This window comes from Dromiciops gliroides, chromosome 4 (assembly GCF_019393635.1).
Source record: "Dromiciops gliroides isolate mDroGli1 chromosome 4, mDroGli1.pri, whole genome shotgun sequence".
Classification (NCBI taxonomy): Eukaryota; Metazoa; Chordata; class Mammalia; order Microbiotheria; family Microbiotheriidae; genus Dromiciops; species Dromiciops gliroides.
Genome location: NC_057864.1, coordinates 143,074,505 through 143,090,299, shown reverse-complemented (window position 1 = coordinate 143,090,299; position 15,795 = coordinate 143,074,505). Strand labels below are relative to the sequence as shown.

Genomic DNA, 15,795 nt, shown 5'->3' with positions numbered 1-15,795 from the left:
GAAAAATGATTACATTTAGATTTGGAATTTTCCTTGTCTCTATATCAGATTTTGAGATTTGGCCTGTGATAAACTTAGGTAGTAATATCATAAAAGAGTGAATAAAATGTATTTTACATGAAAATATATAGTAATAAAAACTTGTATAATATAAAGAAAATTTCTAGTAAAGAGCTACAATAAAAATATCATTGGTACCAATCACTTAATTACTTAAATTGGCAGACTTCATTTTATAGCATATATATCTGCACAACCTACCTATCTAGTCCTCAGTCTCTTTTTCTAGCTCATCAACCTTCTCAGGACCCCTAATTGTGGTTATTTCCCAAGATTTTATCCTAGGCCCTCTTTTCTTATTATATTATAGAGATTCTGCATTCAAAAACTCCTATATGTTTTACCAGCATTTCTATGCAGATCAGTCAAAGGTCTATATATAAATCCCCAGTCTCTCCTCTGGGATTCAGTCCCTTCCATTACTATTTATGTATTTGACACTTCAAAAATGGATGTGCCGGAAATATCTTAAACCCATTTTAAGAAGTTTAAAACCAAACTCATTACTTTTGCCCCTAAATGTTTGACTTTTCCAAATTTCCCTGTTTCTGTTGTTAGCACTATCATTCTTCCAGTAGCATAAGCCTAGACTCATCATTCTTCCTCAACCCACATATCTAGTCAGTTACCAAATCTTGCTGTTTGTACCTTCACATCTTCTGCCTCCAAATCCTTCTCTCTACTCATACAGCAAACACCTGAGTTCAAGCCCTCATCATCTCTCATTAGTGCAGTAGCCTCCTAACTGGTTTCTCTGCCTGAAATCTGACCCCACTCTAATCCAGCCTACAAACTACAAATGGACTGTGACTATCTTACACAACAAACTTCAATGGATTCCTACTGCCTCTAAGATAAAAATATAAACCCCTCTATTTAGGATCTACACAAGATCTTTAGTTTCATCTTTTTCTTCAAACTTTCTTATACAAACTGACTAAAATGGTAATGTTTTACATAATTGCACATGTATAACCCATATCTGATTGCTTACTACCTCAGGAAAAGGGGTTGGGAGGGAGGGAAGGAGGGATAAAATTTGGGAGTCAAAACTTTAAGTAAAGGAGTATTACTGAGAAAAAAATTAAGTGTATATTCTTAATCATTATTTCATCAGAGCTATCATTCAGCATCCAGAGGAACAGGCCAGGCTTTGGGATCATAACATGTCTATTTCCAGTTGAGCCTTAAAAGACCATCTCAAAGATCAGTGGTTTGCAACTGAATAACCAAGTCTATCACTGTTGATTAATACCATCTCCTTACTGGAACAGAAGGAGCTAACTGCATTTACTTTTGTTATAACTTTGACCACCTTCCCAGGGTATACATAGATATGCCCTTAGGTGGACTTCCTTTTCTGGACCCATTCTGGTTAAAATCGAGCTGCTGTGAGGAATTTATTTTCCCTAACATATAATCATTTATAAGAAAACAAAAAACACTGCTCAGCTCTATACTGTTGTAGGTGAATGGCAATTTCATGTTGGGATCTCATACAAAAATCAATCCTTCAAGGGTGCTGGATAGAGAACAAAACGATACATTTAATTTACTAAAGAAGCACTCAGATCAGTGATTGGTAAATTTGTTTTGTTTTGTTTTTTTTAGTTAGAATAAGATGGTAGTTTATTTAGGGGTGTAACGATTGGAATGACGCCACCTGCTGGATACTTACTGTAGAAGAGTTCTGCCCATGAAGCGAAGGTCTTTGAGGGCAAGACCAGGAGTCTTTTCTTTGGCGGGAGGAAGTGACATTTTGTTTCTTGAGGAACAGGGGCAAGGGAAGGGAAGGGGGTGGGGGAAACCATGAAAGAAATCCTTGGACTTCTCATGGGGAGATAGGCACAAAGCTCGTGGCTCAGAGGTACACATCTCCGATTGGTAAATTTGTAACAGTGATTCTCCTTTGAATATTAGAAACCAAAGGTTTAAAGATGGAAGCAACCTTAATGGCAATCTAGAGCAATCCCCTCATTTCTCAGATAAGAAAACTGGGGCCCAGAGAAGTTCAATGTCCTACTCAGGTCACACAAGTAGCAAGCGGCAAAGTCAGGATTCAGACTTAGGGCCTTTGACTCCCATTATTTATTCTGTTGTTCCACACTGCCTCTCTAACTTATTACTAGCACAATTCCTGGAATATGGTAAATGCTTCATAACTTGTCTGTCATTTGGCTATCTATAATTATCTATCTAATCAATATACCCATCTATCATCTCTAGCTATCCATCCACCTAATCTATCTACCCTTTGTGTCTAATCTAACTATCCATCTTTCATTTACCTCTCATCTATCCATCCATCCATCCACCCATCCATCCATCCATCCGTCTGTCTATAATGGCAAACTAATCACATAGACTCTTGGGGCTGGGAAATACACAAGATCTTTAGATCTTGTAAGGATCTGCACAATCTGGTCTTAACCTACCTTTCCAACCTTAATGGACATTGCTACCCCTACCACATTCTACAGTTAAGCCAAACTGGTCTTCTGTTCCTTCATTTGTGACATTCTGTCTCCCGTCTACATGCCTTTGTCCCTACTTTTGTCTTCCATGCCTGGAATGTACTCTCTCCTCATCTAGGCTTCAGCATCCAGCTTTTCCTTTAAGATTCATCTTAAATGATCTTGGCCAATATTCTGCATGAAGCCTTTCCTGATAAGGACTGCTGGTACTGTCCCTCCAAAACTACTTGGTATGTAAGCATTTTGTATATATTTGCATTTACTATCCTTCTATTTCTGTTGTATAAATCTAAGTTCATTTAGTGTCGAGATTGTTCGTATTTATATCCTTCCTAAGAAATGGCACCTAATACAGGTGCTTAATAAATACATTGATACTATTCTTCCAGTCTCCCAGGTTCATCACCTCATCATTATCCTTGATTCCTGAGCTCCCTTTACCTGATATATCCGATCAGTTGCCAAATTTGCTGTTTTTACCTCTGTGCTCTTTCTCATCTGACCCCCCCTTTCCATTCACAACTACCATATTTATTTAGGTGCTCATTATCTCTCATCAGGAATATTGCAATAGCTTCCTAACTGGTCTCCCAGCCTTTAGTCTCACCCTACTCCAGTCCATCATACATACTGCTAAAGTAACTTTCCTTAGGTGTAGACAAGACCAGTGGCTCCCTACCGCCATTAGAATAAAGCTAAACATTCCCCCATTTAGCTCTTGAAACACTTCACACCCTGGACCCAACCTATCTTTAGAGCCTCACTGGACATTATTCCTGGCTCCACCTTATCCCATTCAGCCAAACTGACCTTCTCTTTGTTTTTCACCTATATTACTCACGCCTTATTGCCATACAAAGGTGGAATGCACTCTCTTCTCACTTCAGCCTCAAAGAGTCCCTCAATTCTTTTAAGATGAAGCTTAAGCATCACATATTCCATGAAGCCTTGTGTCATGCCCCAAGCTGCTAGTGCATCACTCCCAAACTACCTTGTGTTCATTTATATTTATTCTGTATATGCTTTTATATGTGCTTGGTGTTTTCCCAATTAGAATGTAAGCCCTTTGTATTTGTGACCTTAGCACTCATCACAGTGCCTGACACACAACAGGGACTTAAATGCTTTTTGACTATTGTTCGTTTTGTTAATCTATCAATCCTTAATTCCAGTGACTCAATGCCTCAGAATTTAACACTTATTTGCTTGCTCTATCTTCCTTTTTACCTGCTAAAGCTCTCTTGCTAACTTGCCAATTTGTTCCACTTGTGAATTGTGGACTCCTCTAATGTGGCTTGCCTTTCCAGCCACTGATGAGAAGGGACCTTGAAACAGGCTACTGAGGCCACCTACTGGTCCCAGTGAAACTGGCAGGCTCCTTCAGGTTACCTTCGACCTTTTCAGCTAATCCAAACATTGGCTAGGATTCATACTTTAGTCATAACGTGTGTGTGTGTGTGTGTGCGCGCGCGCGCACATGTGTAAAAGCATACATTCAAATGAATAAACATAAACACAAGCAAATCAAAGGAAGCTGTTATGAGGTATTTTGTAACCTCTCCCACCATTCTTAAGAACTGGAACTTTAATGGGAACCTTAAATAGAGCTTCACAAAAATTCTTGTATACATCACAAGAAAAAAACAGATTTCAGATATAAAAAGTAATGCTATTTTTAAATACCACTTGCCTCAATGTGCTGTTAACTGCTCCTAGCTTATTAGCTTGTTCACAGTCTTCTATTTCTTTGGTATTATTTGCTGCTTTTGAATACTGTAATAAAATCCACAGGTAGATTTAGCAATAATTATCACTTTTTAAAAACAAATTTAAAATGTATTCAAGCAGAATAAATTTGCCAGTGTACAGAATGATAGGACTGAGTTTAGCATCATACTATAAACAAAATCTCAGAACAAAGTTAATCAAAACATGCCTGAAAAAGACTATAATCTGACAAAGTACAGACTTATTTTGCTAATCCTGTCGACTGACACAGTCCTGTCCCAATTTAAAAAGTAAATGTTCACATTACAGAGATTTAGGTGGAGGACATTCTACTTCTGGGGGGAAGGGAGTGTTAAATTGAATGCCCTCAAACCATGTGGAAAATAGAAAATAAGTAAATATTTAGAAATTCTTAGGAAATCTATAAATTACATCCATTTGAAGAGTATCTTGCTGAAAAGATACTGATATCTATTTATTATCGATTACAACTTAACCTTGGAAATGACAGATTGATTAATTGTTATGGAAAACTAGACTACATCTATTTGGGTTTTTTTGTTTTGTTTTGTTTGTTTTTTGTTTTGTTTTTTTTGTGGGGCAATGAGGGTTAAGTGACTTGCCCAGGGTCACATAGCTAGTGTAATGATTGGAATGACGCCACCTACTGGAGACTTGCTGTGGAGAGCTCCACCATGAGGAAAATGCCTCAGAGGCATTGTGGCTTTTCCTTGGCGTCAGGAAATGACGCTTGCTCATGGGTGCTGTCTATCAAGTCTACCAGCCAATCAACTGGAGGAGCCTCCTATGGTCTGGGAGGAGACAGGAAGGAGGAAAGGGAGCCTGCGCAGAGAGCGCTGGCTTTTTTTTGGCTTCCGGACTTGATGGTGGTGGCGGCAGAGGACTTCACAGGAGATTTGAGGAAAGATAGGAATGCCAGGCTGTTAGAATTCTGTTCTCAATCTTTTTCTTTCTATTTTCCAATAAACCCTTAAAAACCTAAACTCGTTTTATCAGTGATTTTTAGTCAGTTTCCCCCAAACTGGGGGAACACATTAGAATCCACATTTAGAATCTTAAATTACACACTAGTAAATGTCAAGTGTCTGAGGTCGCATCTGAACTCAGGTCCTCTGAATCCAGGGCCAGTGCCTTATCCACTGTGCCACCTAACTACCCCTAGACTATATCTAAATGACAGAGGTTACCTACTGAGTTGGCAAGATGCACAATGTTTTCCAGTGACAAGGTGGATAGCATTGAGTTCAGCAAATAACAGTAACCCTTTCAAAGGGTACCAGAAAGTCAAGCCTGAGTAATTTCAAAAAGCCTATACTATTTAAGGAAATTAGGCAAACAGCATATTACTTCCACTAAATAACACCATTGCTTACAATGAGTTAGTTTTGTGGGACAGAATTATTCTTTTTTTTTTTTTGGTGAGGCAATTGGGGTTTAGTGACTTGCCCAAGGTCACACAGTTAGTGTCAAGTGTCTGAGGCTGGATTTGAACTCAGGTCCTCCTGACTCCAGGGCCAGTGCTCTATCCAGTGCTCTAGCTGCCCCATCAGAATTACTCTTAATGAAATCCTATGGTTGTATGTGTCCGTCCCAGTGAGATCTAACTGGAACATGAAGCAAAATTTCACTTTACTTTCTATTAAAACTTTGTAAATTCCAAAAGTTGACACTAGTAAGATAAATAAATGATAATATTTTACTCAATAAAAAACTATATTAGTCCAGAAAAGAAAAATTACTCACCTTATTAGCACTCCCAGCTTTAATTCCCATTGGAACTTTGCTCTTAAAAGAAAAAAAAAGTAGTATATTTAATTCTTATATATTTTCCTTTTTTTAATTTTTAGGGAGTTTTGGGGTTTTTTTAATTTACATTTTCCCTTTATTGCTCCTTTACCAAGCTACCAGAATTCTAAATTAGAATTAAGATTCCAAACAAAGATTAAATTTGAGAGAGATGTCAGAAGACGAAATCAAAGCTATCAATACTCACATGAAAACTGTTCTAAATCATTATTGATTAGAAAAATACAAATTCAAACAACTCTGAGGTACCATCTTATACCTATCAGATTGGCTAATATGAAAAAAAAAAGGAAAATAACAAATACTGGTGGGGATATGGGAACATTGAGATACTAATGCACTGCTGGTAGAATTATAAACTGGTACAATCATGCTGGAGAACAATTTGGAACTATGCCCAAACTGCTATAAACTGTGCATACCCTTTGACTCAGCAATACCACTACTAGGTTTACATTCCAAAGACACCAGAGAAAAGGGAAAAGAACTTATATGTGCAAATATATTTATAGCAGCTCTTTTTTGTGGTGGCAAATAACTAGACATTGAGGGACAATTGGGCAATTGTCAACTGGACAATGGTTGAATAAGTTGTGACTGTGATGTGACTATGATCAAACACTACTGCTCCACAAGAAACAACAAGCAGAATAGTTTCAGAAAAACCCAGAAAGGCCCATTTGAACTGAATTCTTACATACTTTCAAAAAATATAATTGGGTCAAATTATCTGATCCTAAATTCACAAAGCACCTTTCTTCAGTGGGGAAAGGGGGGATCAAATTTATATCCATTCTAATGTGCTACTGTCGTCTCCTAGAAGATAATAGTATAGTTTCTCATTTAGAAATGTGCAAATTAGGTAAGCATATAAATGGCATACTTAAGTTGTGAGAAAATAATTATTAATAATGGATTTCTTGGGGGACCCAGAGATCAGTCCATTCTCCACCCCCCATGCCAGAAAGCCCTGTTCTCCTAGTCTAGGACAAACCCAAAGGAAAGGAAGAAATAGAAATACTCTTTTTTTCTAAGCTCAAGAAGGACTTATGAGATCAAACCACACTCAGATAATGGACTTTGCCTTGAGCAACATGAGTGAGGGTCTTTCCCCAATGTCATCTATATAGAGTTCATTTTAATGTAGACCACCCTCAAGTTAGGTCAACCAATGGAATTTAATTGATCAAAGCTAATTGGTTAGCATCATTCAATGTATAATGACGCGCCTCTCTCAAAAGAGGATAAAACCCTTGGCCAAGCCAGGGTTCTTCTCTTGGCTGGCGCTTGGCTCTCCCTCTTAGGACAGTGTAGGTCTCATGAACTCTTTTGAGTCTCCTTGAGACCATGTGCTGGGTCTCTGGGTGCTTTTCTCCTGCTCTTGCTAACCAGTATGCTGAAGCTCTCTCCCAGCTTTCTCTACCACGTGGTCAATCCTTTACTGGCATATATAGTATTAATACTAATTAATAATTATAAAAAACACAAAGGGCATAAAGTAGTCATAATGAGACATGGTATTCTAATTTAATGCCTCAAGTTCTTTCTGGTAGACTGCCATTCTCATATCTGATCTACTTGAACTTATTTGCTTTATTTATATTAAGTTTTCCTACCCTCTCAACATATTGGAAATCTAAAGAAGCTGAAAGTCTCTTAAATATTTTATTTATTTTCCTGTTAAAAGTATTTTATTATTTTCCAATATTATCTTTTTTTTTTGTTTGGACCTATTATTTTGTGAGTGTAGGCAACTTTCTGTGAAGAAACTCCTACCAACAGAGATAAACTACTATTGTGCAATTTACAGTCTTAGAGAGTTATCTGGAATACTAAGAGATTAAGTGACTGGGCAGGGTCAACATGAATCAGAGGGAGAACTTGAATCAAAGTCTTTGTGAGCCTGAGATGTGGCTCTTCCACTAGGATATGCTGCCTGTCCAATTTTTATTTACTCCTGTTTTATACTAGATTTTTTTTTATACTAGATTTTTAGCTGTAAGAAATTAATTATATTAGTTGGTATTGGTAGTCTCAACTTAGTAATTTACCAAAGATATAATTTACTAATAAGCAAGCTATTTATTTAAATAGCTTTATTTCTTAAAAAATTCAGAAAAGTGAATCAAGTAAATCAGTTCCAAGATTTCTTCATAAAACTTTGAGTTTTTAGCCCCAAATGAATAGATCTATGAATTACAACTAATTTTTCAAATATAGCCACTTTTAGCTAAATTCTATGCTGTTGAGATGGCAGAGTAGAAGGATCAAGTACAGTAAGCTCATGCTCCAAACTTCTCCAGAGATCTAGTAAATGCATCAGACTAAATCCTCAAGAAAAAGCCACTGTAAATCATTTTTCAAGCCCAGGCTGTCATAGGCAGACAGAGAGGTCTGGCCAAGAGTCTGGAGCCTTACAGAACACTCTAGCTCAAGGGAGAGGCCCTTGAGAGGAAGACCCAGACCTGTATCAAGATGTTGTGAGCAGGGTATAAGAACAGGCGCCATCTGGCAGCTTTATTGCCCACTACCCAGTCCTGGGTCACAGATTCAGGGTAGAAGAAGAAGGGCCTATGTCATGCATAGCATTAGGTAGTAGTGAGGCATCACAGGCCCCAGGCAGTATACTTTACAAGTCTCATCTCATTTAATCTTCTAAACAATCCTGGAAGGCAGGTCTTATTGTTATTCCCATTTTACAGATGAGGCAAACATAAATTGACTTGTCCAGGGTAACACAGTTAGTGTCTGAGGCTACCGTAGAACTCAGGTCTTTCTAACTTCAGACCCTGTGCTCTAGCCACTGTTCTCCTTGGCTATTCTGTACCTAACTAGAAAAATGACAGAAAACAATGCCCAATTGTTATCAGAGAAAGAGTCAGGCACTGGGTCCATACTTAAAGGCTTACAGAACTTTACAGAAGCTATGAGTTTTTGTTCTACTGACAAAGGCTTTGAGGTCACAGAGGAACCTCCATTATGATAAAGTACCAAATTACAACTTTTCAAACAAGAAAAGGAGGCAGGTCAGACAAGTAACAAGAATGAAGAATGAGAGATGCATACTGTTAAACACTGGTACCTCCAAGATATTAAAAGAATGAGAAGATATCCAGTACTATGGAAGATTTAAGAAGTTACAAACAAGAATCTAACAGAATGAGTAAGGGTATCGAAGTAACAATCTACAGAGATGGAAGAAGTAGTGATGGAATCAAAGTGCTATCCAAGTAAAGTACTATGTGGATTCTAATTTGTTTTATAGTATGATAAATCAATAAATTATAATGCTAGACATTAAGATCCATGGTATCCTCTGATTCTTGGACTTGGATCTAGACTTCTGATTGTCCCTCATTTATTTGAGGAAGATGAAACTAATAATTAAATTAAAATATCTGGATTATCTATGTGCTTAATTTATGCATAACATAGTAGTGAGGGCACTGGATTTGAAATCAGAAAGACTTGGGTTCAAAAGCCGACTCAGACACTGTGTGATCCTGAGCAAGTCCTTAATCTCCTTGTGCCTCAGTTTCCTCACTTGAAAAACAAAGGGGACTGGACTCAATGGCTTCTAAGCTCTAAATCTCTTATCTACAGTACCTTGGCTATCTAACAGTGCTAAGAATAGAGAACAGGACGTACACTTCAAAATAAAATGACCTAAATAATTCAAGCCTAGCCATTTTTCTTTATCTCACAAAAAGCAAATTCTGGCTTAAGAACATTATGAAAATAAGCAACAATAAAATTATTTTCTCTTTTTTCTTTCTTTTTTTATTCAGTGCAACAAACATTTATTTTATTTTTTCCAGTGATATGTAAGGGTAGTTTTCAACATTCATTTCCATAAGATTTAGAATTCCAAATTTTTCTCCCTCCCTCCCTTTCTTCCCCCCTCCACAAGACATCAACCAATCTGATATAGGTTATATATGTACAATCCACAAGTGCTCTTTTTATCAGTTCTTTCTATGGGTGTGGATAGTATGCTTCATCATTAGTCCCTTGGGATTTTCTTGGATGACTGTAATGCTGAAAGTAGTTAAGTCATTCACAATTGCTCACTGAACAATACTGCTGTCACTATGCACAATGTCCTCCCAGTTCTGCTCACTTCACTATACATCAGTTCATATGAGTCTTTCCAGGATTTTCTGGTATCATCTTGTTTGTCATTTCCTATAGCACAATACCATTCCACTACAATCATATACCACACATTCCTCAAAGGATAGTTGTTTCAATGGACATTCCCTTGATTCCCAATTCTTAGCCACCACAGTTGCTATAAATATTTTTTTTTGGTGGGGCAATGAAGGTTAAGTGACTTGCCCAAGGTCACACACCTAGTAAGTGTCAAGTGTCTGATGCTGGATTTGAACTCAGGTCCTCCTGAATCCAAGGCCAGTGTTTTATCCACTGGGCCACCTAGGCCCCCGCCTTTTCTCTTTTACATGATTACTATAGTTAACTGTTTCCCTCCAAGCTATTCCCCCTTCCCCAGGATATTTACTGTATTATCTAATCTTCTTTCACCCTATCCCTCTTCAAAAGGGATTTGCTTCTGTCTGTCCCCTCCCCCAATTTGCCATCCCTTCTTTTGCCCCTCTCACTTTATCCCCTTCCCCTCCTATTTTCCTGCAGGGTTAGATAGATTACTCCACCCAATTGAGTGTGTATGTTATTCCCACCTCGAGCCAGTTCTAATGAGTGTCAGGCTCATTTACTTCCCAGATGAAATAGATTTACTCCACCCAATTGGGTGTGTGTGTTAATCCCTCCAATAAAATTATTTTCTAAACAGAGTAAAGCAAAACAAAATTTTCATAACTATTCAAATAACCAACAATATTTTAAAGCATTTTTAAAATATCTAAATATTGAAAAGAAACATCCCAATAGGGATCCATTTTTTAATAGGTGGCAGATAAGAACACTAAAAAATAAATGAATAACTTGAAAAAACATCTTCCAAAAAACTGGAGGAAAGAATTGGAAGAAGTTTTCTAAGTGGTCTCCCCCCTCACTGAATATTTATACTCATCTTAATGTCCCTTTTCTATTTTTACAGAAAACAAACTAAATCTGAGAGAAAAGGTACTGAAAGAAACTGAAATGGGACCATATCTTTTAGCTAGAGTTGAAATTATCTGTTTGTGATAGACAAGCAAAGGCAAACTGTAAAATTTGTTCTTAATTATCTTTGCATATAAGTACCTGAGTAAAAGTTTTGGATGATCTTATCCTAAAGTGCCAATATGTGAAAATAATTTCAAATCTCTTTTCAGAATTGAATATAAGAACCAGATGTCACTACTGAATTATTTTCTTTTGTCTATAAAATATATTAACTTAGCAGTTTAGATCATAACATACCCAAGTTAACATACCCAAAATTATCACAACCCCCCAGATGGGCAGTTAGCTTCTCTGTTGGAGGGCCACATACTAAACTCTTCATTCTAACCAGCTGATATTTGTTGCTTTTTTTTTTTAAGTGAGGCAACTGGAGTTAAGTGACTTGCCCAGGGTCACACAGCTAGTAAGTGTTAAGTGTCTGAGGTCACATTTGAACTCACGTACTCCTGACTCCAGGGCTGGTGCTCTATCCACTGCGCCACCTAGCTGCCCCAAAGCCATCACTTTTAACAGAAAAATAATGCAAAAGACTCATGCCTTTTTGATATGAGTAGAGCTTTTCATAGATAGAAGACAGTACTTTATTTCCCACTTGGTCATACCTCTGGGCAGGGTTCCACATGACAGTCTTTTATAGAACACTGGCCATCTTCTGCCCAGAAAGGGCATGGTCTCATCAAATTAACCTTAAAGAAAAAAAAAAGAGACAAAGAGAAGAGAAAACATTAGTCAAAGAACAAAAAAGTATACATCAATTTAAATTCATAGTTCTTATTCAAAACAATACCTAATTTAAAACAATTGTTTCCCAATCAATTAGATAGCTTAGTTTTCTTTAATAAACATGAAGTAAAGAAAATATAATTAATACAGAATTTTTCCATTGTATTTTTCAAAACAATCCACAAGGCCAAGACTCTGAAAGTTCATCTCTGTGTGTAGTAAGTAGATCACCCTGCATTCTCAGCCAGTGAAACTAACTTCTGGCAGGTTCTACTATGCTAGGAAGAAATTTGATTATGGCCCCTGTAAAAGATTGGGTCTGTTTTCTGAGGCCCAACTTGACAAATTATAGAGAAGTATATCACCAGTAAAATAACCATCTGATGATTTTTTTTAAAGCCATGGATAGCCATGAAACTAAGAAAGATACAAAACAACCCTCAGGCTGTATGGTTGTTGTTTTTTTCATTCCCTTCCATCTTTTTTTTTTTTCCATTTTTATTTAAAGTTTTGAGTTCCAAATTCTATTCCCCCCTTCCTGAGGCAGTAAGCAACCAGATACAGGTTATACATATGCAATTATGTAAAACATGTCCATATTAGTCATTTTGTACAAGACGACAAAAAAAAGTGAAAATAGCATGCTTCAATCTGTGTTCAATATCAGTTCTTTCTCTGGAGGCAGATAATATGTTTCATTAGTCCTTTGGGATTGTCCTGGATCACTGTATTGCTGATCACAGTTCTTCATCAAACAATATTGCTGTCACTGTGCACAACATGCTTCTGGTTCTGTTCACTCAGCATCAGTTCATGTAATTCTTTCCAGGTTTTTCTGAAATCATCCTGCTTTTTGTTTCTTATCCATTCCCCAATTGATGGGCATCCCTTTAGTTTCTAATTCTTAGCCTGTGTGGGTGGCTCTTTTCTGATTCTAAGGTAATAGTGGCAGAATGAAAGGAAAGGAGATGGAAGGTATAGGAATCAATCACACAGTAATTTTTAGACCATCAACAACTAATTTGACTTAAGGTGTCTGTCCAATGACCAATTCTGGAGGAGCTGAATTATTTCTTTAAAAAACCCACATTACAAATAAATGAAAGTATGGGTCAAGGTATCCTTTGAAACAAATAAATGTGTTCACAAAATGGTTTTTTAATTGTACTCTGAAACAAGAAGCATTATTTCAGGGGATTTTTGGTCATCCCATAATATAATACTAAAGTATTTTTTATAACTACCACAAAACAACTGCAACTTAGTCACTGTCAGTTGATGAGATGAAATAGGAGAGAACTGCAAGAGTCTGTCTTCTTCTAGCAGAAAAATAACTGCCCTGTGAAATGTGAGACTAACTAAGGCTTCACCAAGTGGTGGTAAAATAGAATAGCAGAAACACCTAGAGCTATTCTCCAGAAGCAGCTAAGGATGAAGAAAGCCATCCCACCACATGGCATAGTGGCTCTAAAACCCAAGCACCTTTATCTAACCTAGGCTCTTTTACTCATTACCTGTGTCATCTTGGATAAGTCATGTAATTCTCTGTACCTGTATCCTCATATGCAAAATGAGGGTTTGACCAGAAAACCTCTAAGATCTCTTCCAGGTCTAAACTACTGATCCTATGATCCAGTATGGCTGTGAGCTATAGCAGGCAGGAAGCAGTGAACAAAAGAAAACAACTTAAGATTTGGGGAGGGAGGGGAGGGCCACAGGGCTCAAGGAAAGACTAAGGTGGTGGATGAAGACAGCACATAAAAGATGTCAACTAAAAGAAGTATCATACTGGGGACTAAGTGACTGGAATTTTACACAGATGATCTTTGGACCTAATGGCTATACAATATAGGATTTCCATTTTTCCTTCTTTCCTTTTTTCAATTAAAAAAACCCTTTCTTCTGTGGTCTAGTGAACTGCAATCTTTCAAGGGGGAAGTCTGTCTTAATATGGTGGGTGGTACCAGACAGGGATCTTCCCAGGTTTCCTGAGTAGATATGGAAAAGCAAAAAAGAAGAAAATCTTCCAAAATGTACATTACTTTTCATGCCATTGGAGCCTTTCACAAAAGAGTTACATTTAAATATTCATTTGTTTAATTGCCTTAGTATCTAAAGTAAGGTAGTTAGTCCTGTATTTTAATAGTTGCACTGGTCTATAAAAATGTCATTCTGCACATATAAAAAAAGATGATATAAGAGCTAACATACAGGAAATATATGATCCGAAAAAGAGGTAAGCCAGTTATTCCCCCACACACATACACACCAGGCATACAGACCAACCTATAGGAAGGACTGGCATACTGTGTAGACTCTTATGGAAGATTTATGGAAGGACATAGTTAAGAATGACACAGGATAAGAAAACATCAAAAGCAATAGCAGTTTATACCATTCAACAAGTATCTAATCACCTATTTGGGTTAAGCACTGTGATACAAATTCAAAGAAGCAAACTTATAATGAGCTTACATTTCAATAAGGAAGATTAAAAAGTACATAAAATATATATGCTATAAATATAATTAAATATAAGGTAGTTTGGAAGGGAGGACACTAATAGTCAGAAAAGACTTCTTGTAGAATATAGTGCTGGAGATGCATCTTAAAGGGAGAAGGACACTATAAGAAAAAGATAAAAAGGGAGTGAACTCTAGGCATAGAGGGTGACCAATGCAGAGAGAGGAGTTGTAAATGAGGCATTGAGAAAAAGATAGTTGGCTGGATCTCAGAGTATGGTAAGGAAGTAAAGTCTACTGAGGTTGGAAAGATAGGTTGGGACCAGGCTGTATTATAGGAGAATTCTGGAGGCAATATGAAGTCACTTGAGTTAATTGAATAAGATGATCCCAAGATCAAATCTGTGCTTAAGGAAAATTATTTTGGCAGTAGTGTGAGAGATAGACTGGATTGGTGAAAATCTTAATCTGCTGATTTTTTTTTTTAATGAAAAAAGTTCCTTCACTTTGGAAATTTTAAGATGCCACTTCAGAGGAGAATGAAAAAACACTGGCCAAATTAGAAAACAATAGCTCATCTTCATTTGACCTAACAGTAAGTATGCAAACTTACAACTTCAAACATCTGTTATAATTCCAAGGTCCTTCTTTCTGTCTGTGGAGGTGGCAGCAGCAGGAGTTCCTGGAGCCTCACCATGTCGCCCAAGGATGATAAGAAGAAGAAAGATGCCGGCAAGTCGGCCAAGAAGGACAAGGACCCCATGAACAAGTCTGGGGACAAAGCTAAGAAGAAGTGGTCCAAGGGAAAAGTGCGAGACAAACTCAACAATTTGGTTCTGTTTGACAAAGCAACGTATGACAAACTCTGCAAGGAGGTCCCCAACTATAAACGTATTACCCCCGCAGTGGTCTCAGAAAGACTGAAGATTTGGGGTTCTCTAGCCCGTGCAGCCCTCCAAGAACTGCTTAGTAAAGGTCTGATTAAGCTGGTTTCCAAACACAGAACACAAGTGATATATACTAGGAACACCAAGGGTGGAGATGCTCCAGCTGCTGAAGATGCATGAAATGGTTCAACATTTTTGTGTACATTTTCAAAAATAAAATTATTGGACTTAAAATTCCAAGGTCCCCATATAGTCACTGTGATATCCAATCAGAACTGCCTTCTAACATTCAAAGGAACTAATACTCTGAGAACAATCACATTGCACATAAGCAAGAGAGAGAAAGTGTGTGTGTGTGTATAATGAATGGCCTTTTCTGGTGCAAGGTGGGGAGGGAGGGAGACACCTCAGAACTTAAAATGTAACCAAAAAATAATTTTTTTTTTAGTTCTTAGATCTACCTTTAAAATAAATATAAAAGAATCTTCA

At 37.3% G+C, this 15,795-nt stretch overlaps 2 protein-coding genes across 2 annotated transcripts in view; one reads left to right on the top strand and one right to left on the bottom strand.

The window, feature by feature from the left end:
- ERO1B (endoplasmic reticulum oxidoreductase 1 beta) overlaps nt 1-15,795 on the bottom strand; it is a 61,402-nt gene that overhangs the window by 30,215 nt on the left and 15,392 nt on the right. The window contains exons 3-5 of the mRNA XM_044001566.1: nt 11,837-11,920; nt 6,027-6,068; nt 4,225-4,307 (exon numbers count right to left, since the gene is read on the bottom strand). Of these exons, the coding sequence (XP_043857501.1) occupies nt 4,225-4,307; nt 6,027-6,068; nt 11,837-11,920 (209 nt within the window). The remainder of the gene's footprint in view (nt 1-4,224; nt 4,308-6,026; nt 6,069-11,836; nt 11,921-15,795) is intronic.
- LOC122753842 (40S ribosomal protein S25-like) lies at nt 15,115-15,540 on the top strand. Its single transcript, XM_044001567.1, has one exon. The coding sequence runs from the start codon at nt 15,115-15,117 to the stop codon at nt 15,484-15,486; it is 372 nt and encodes a 123-aa protein (XP_043857502.1). The 3' UTR covers nt 15,487-15,540.

Bases quoted from the DNA above. Each gene is read 5' to 3' on its own strand.
- LOC122753842 (XM_044001567.1), top strand. From the start codon at position 15,115: ATGTCGCCCAAGGATGATAAGAAGAAGAAAGATGCCGGCAAGTCGGCC.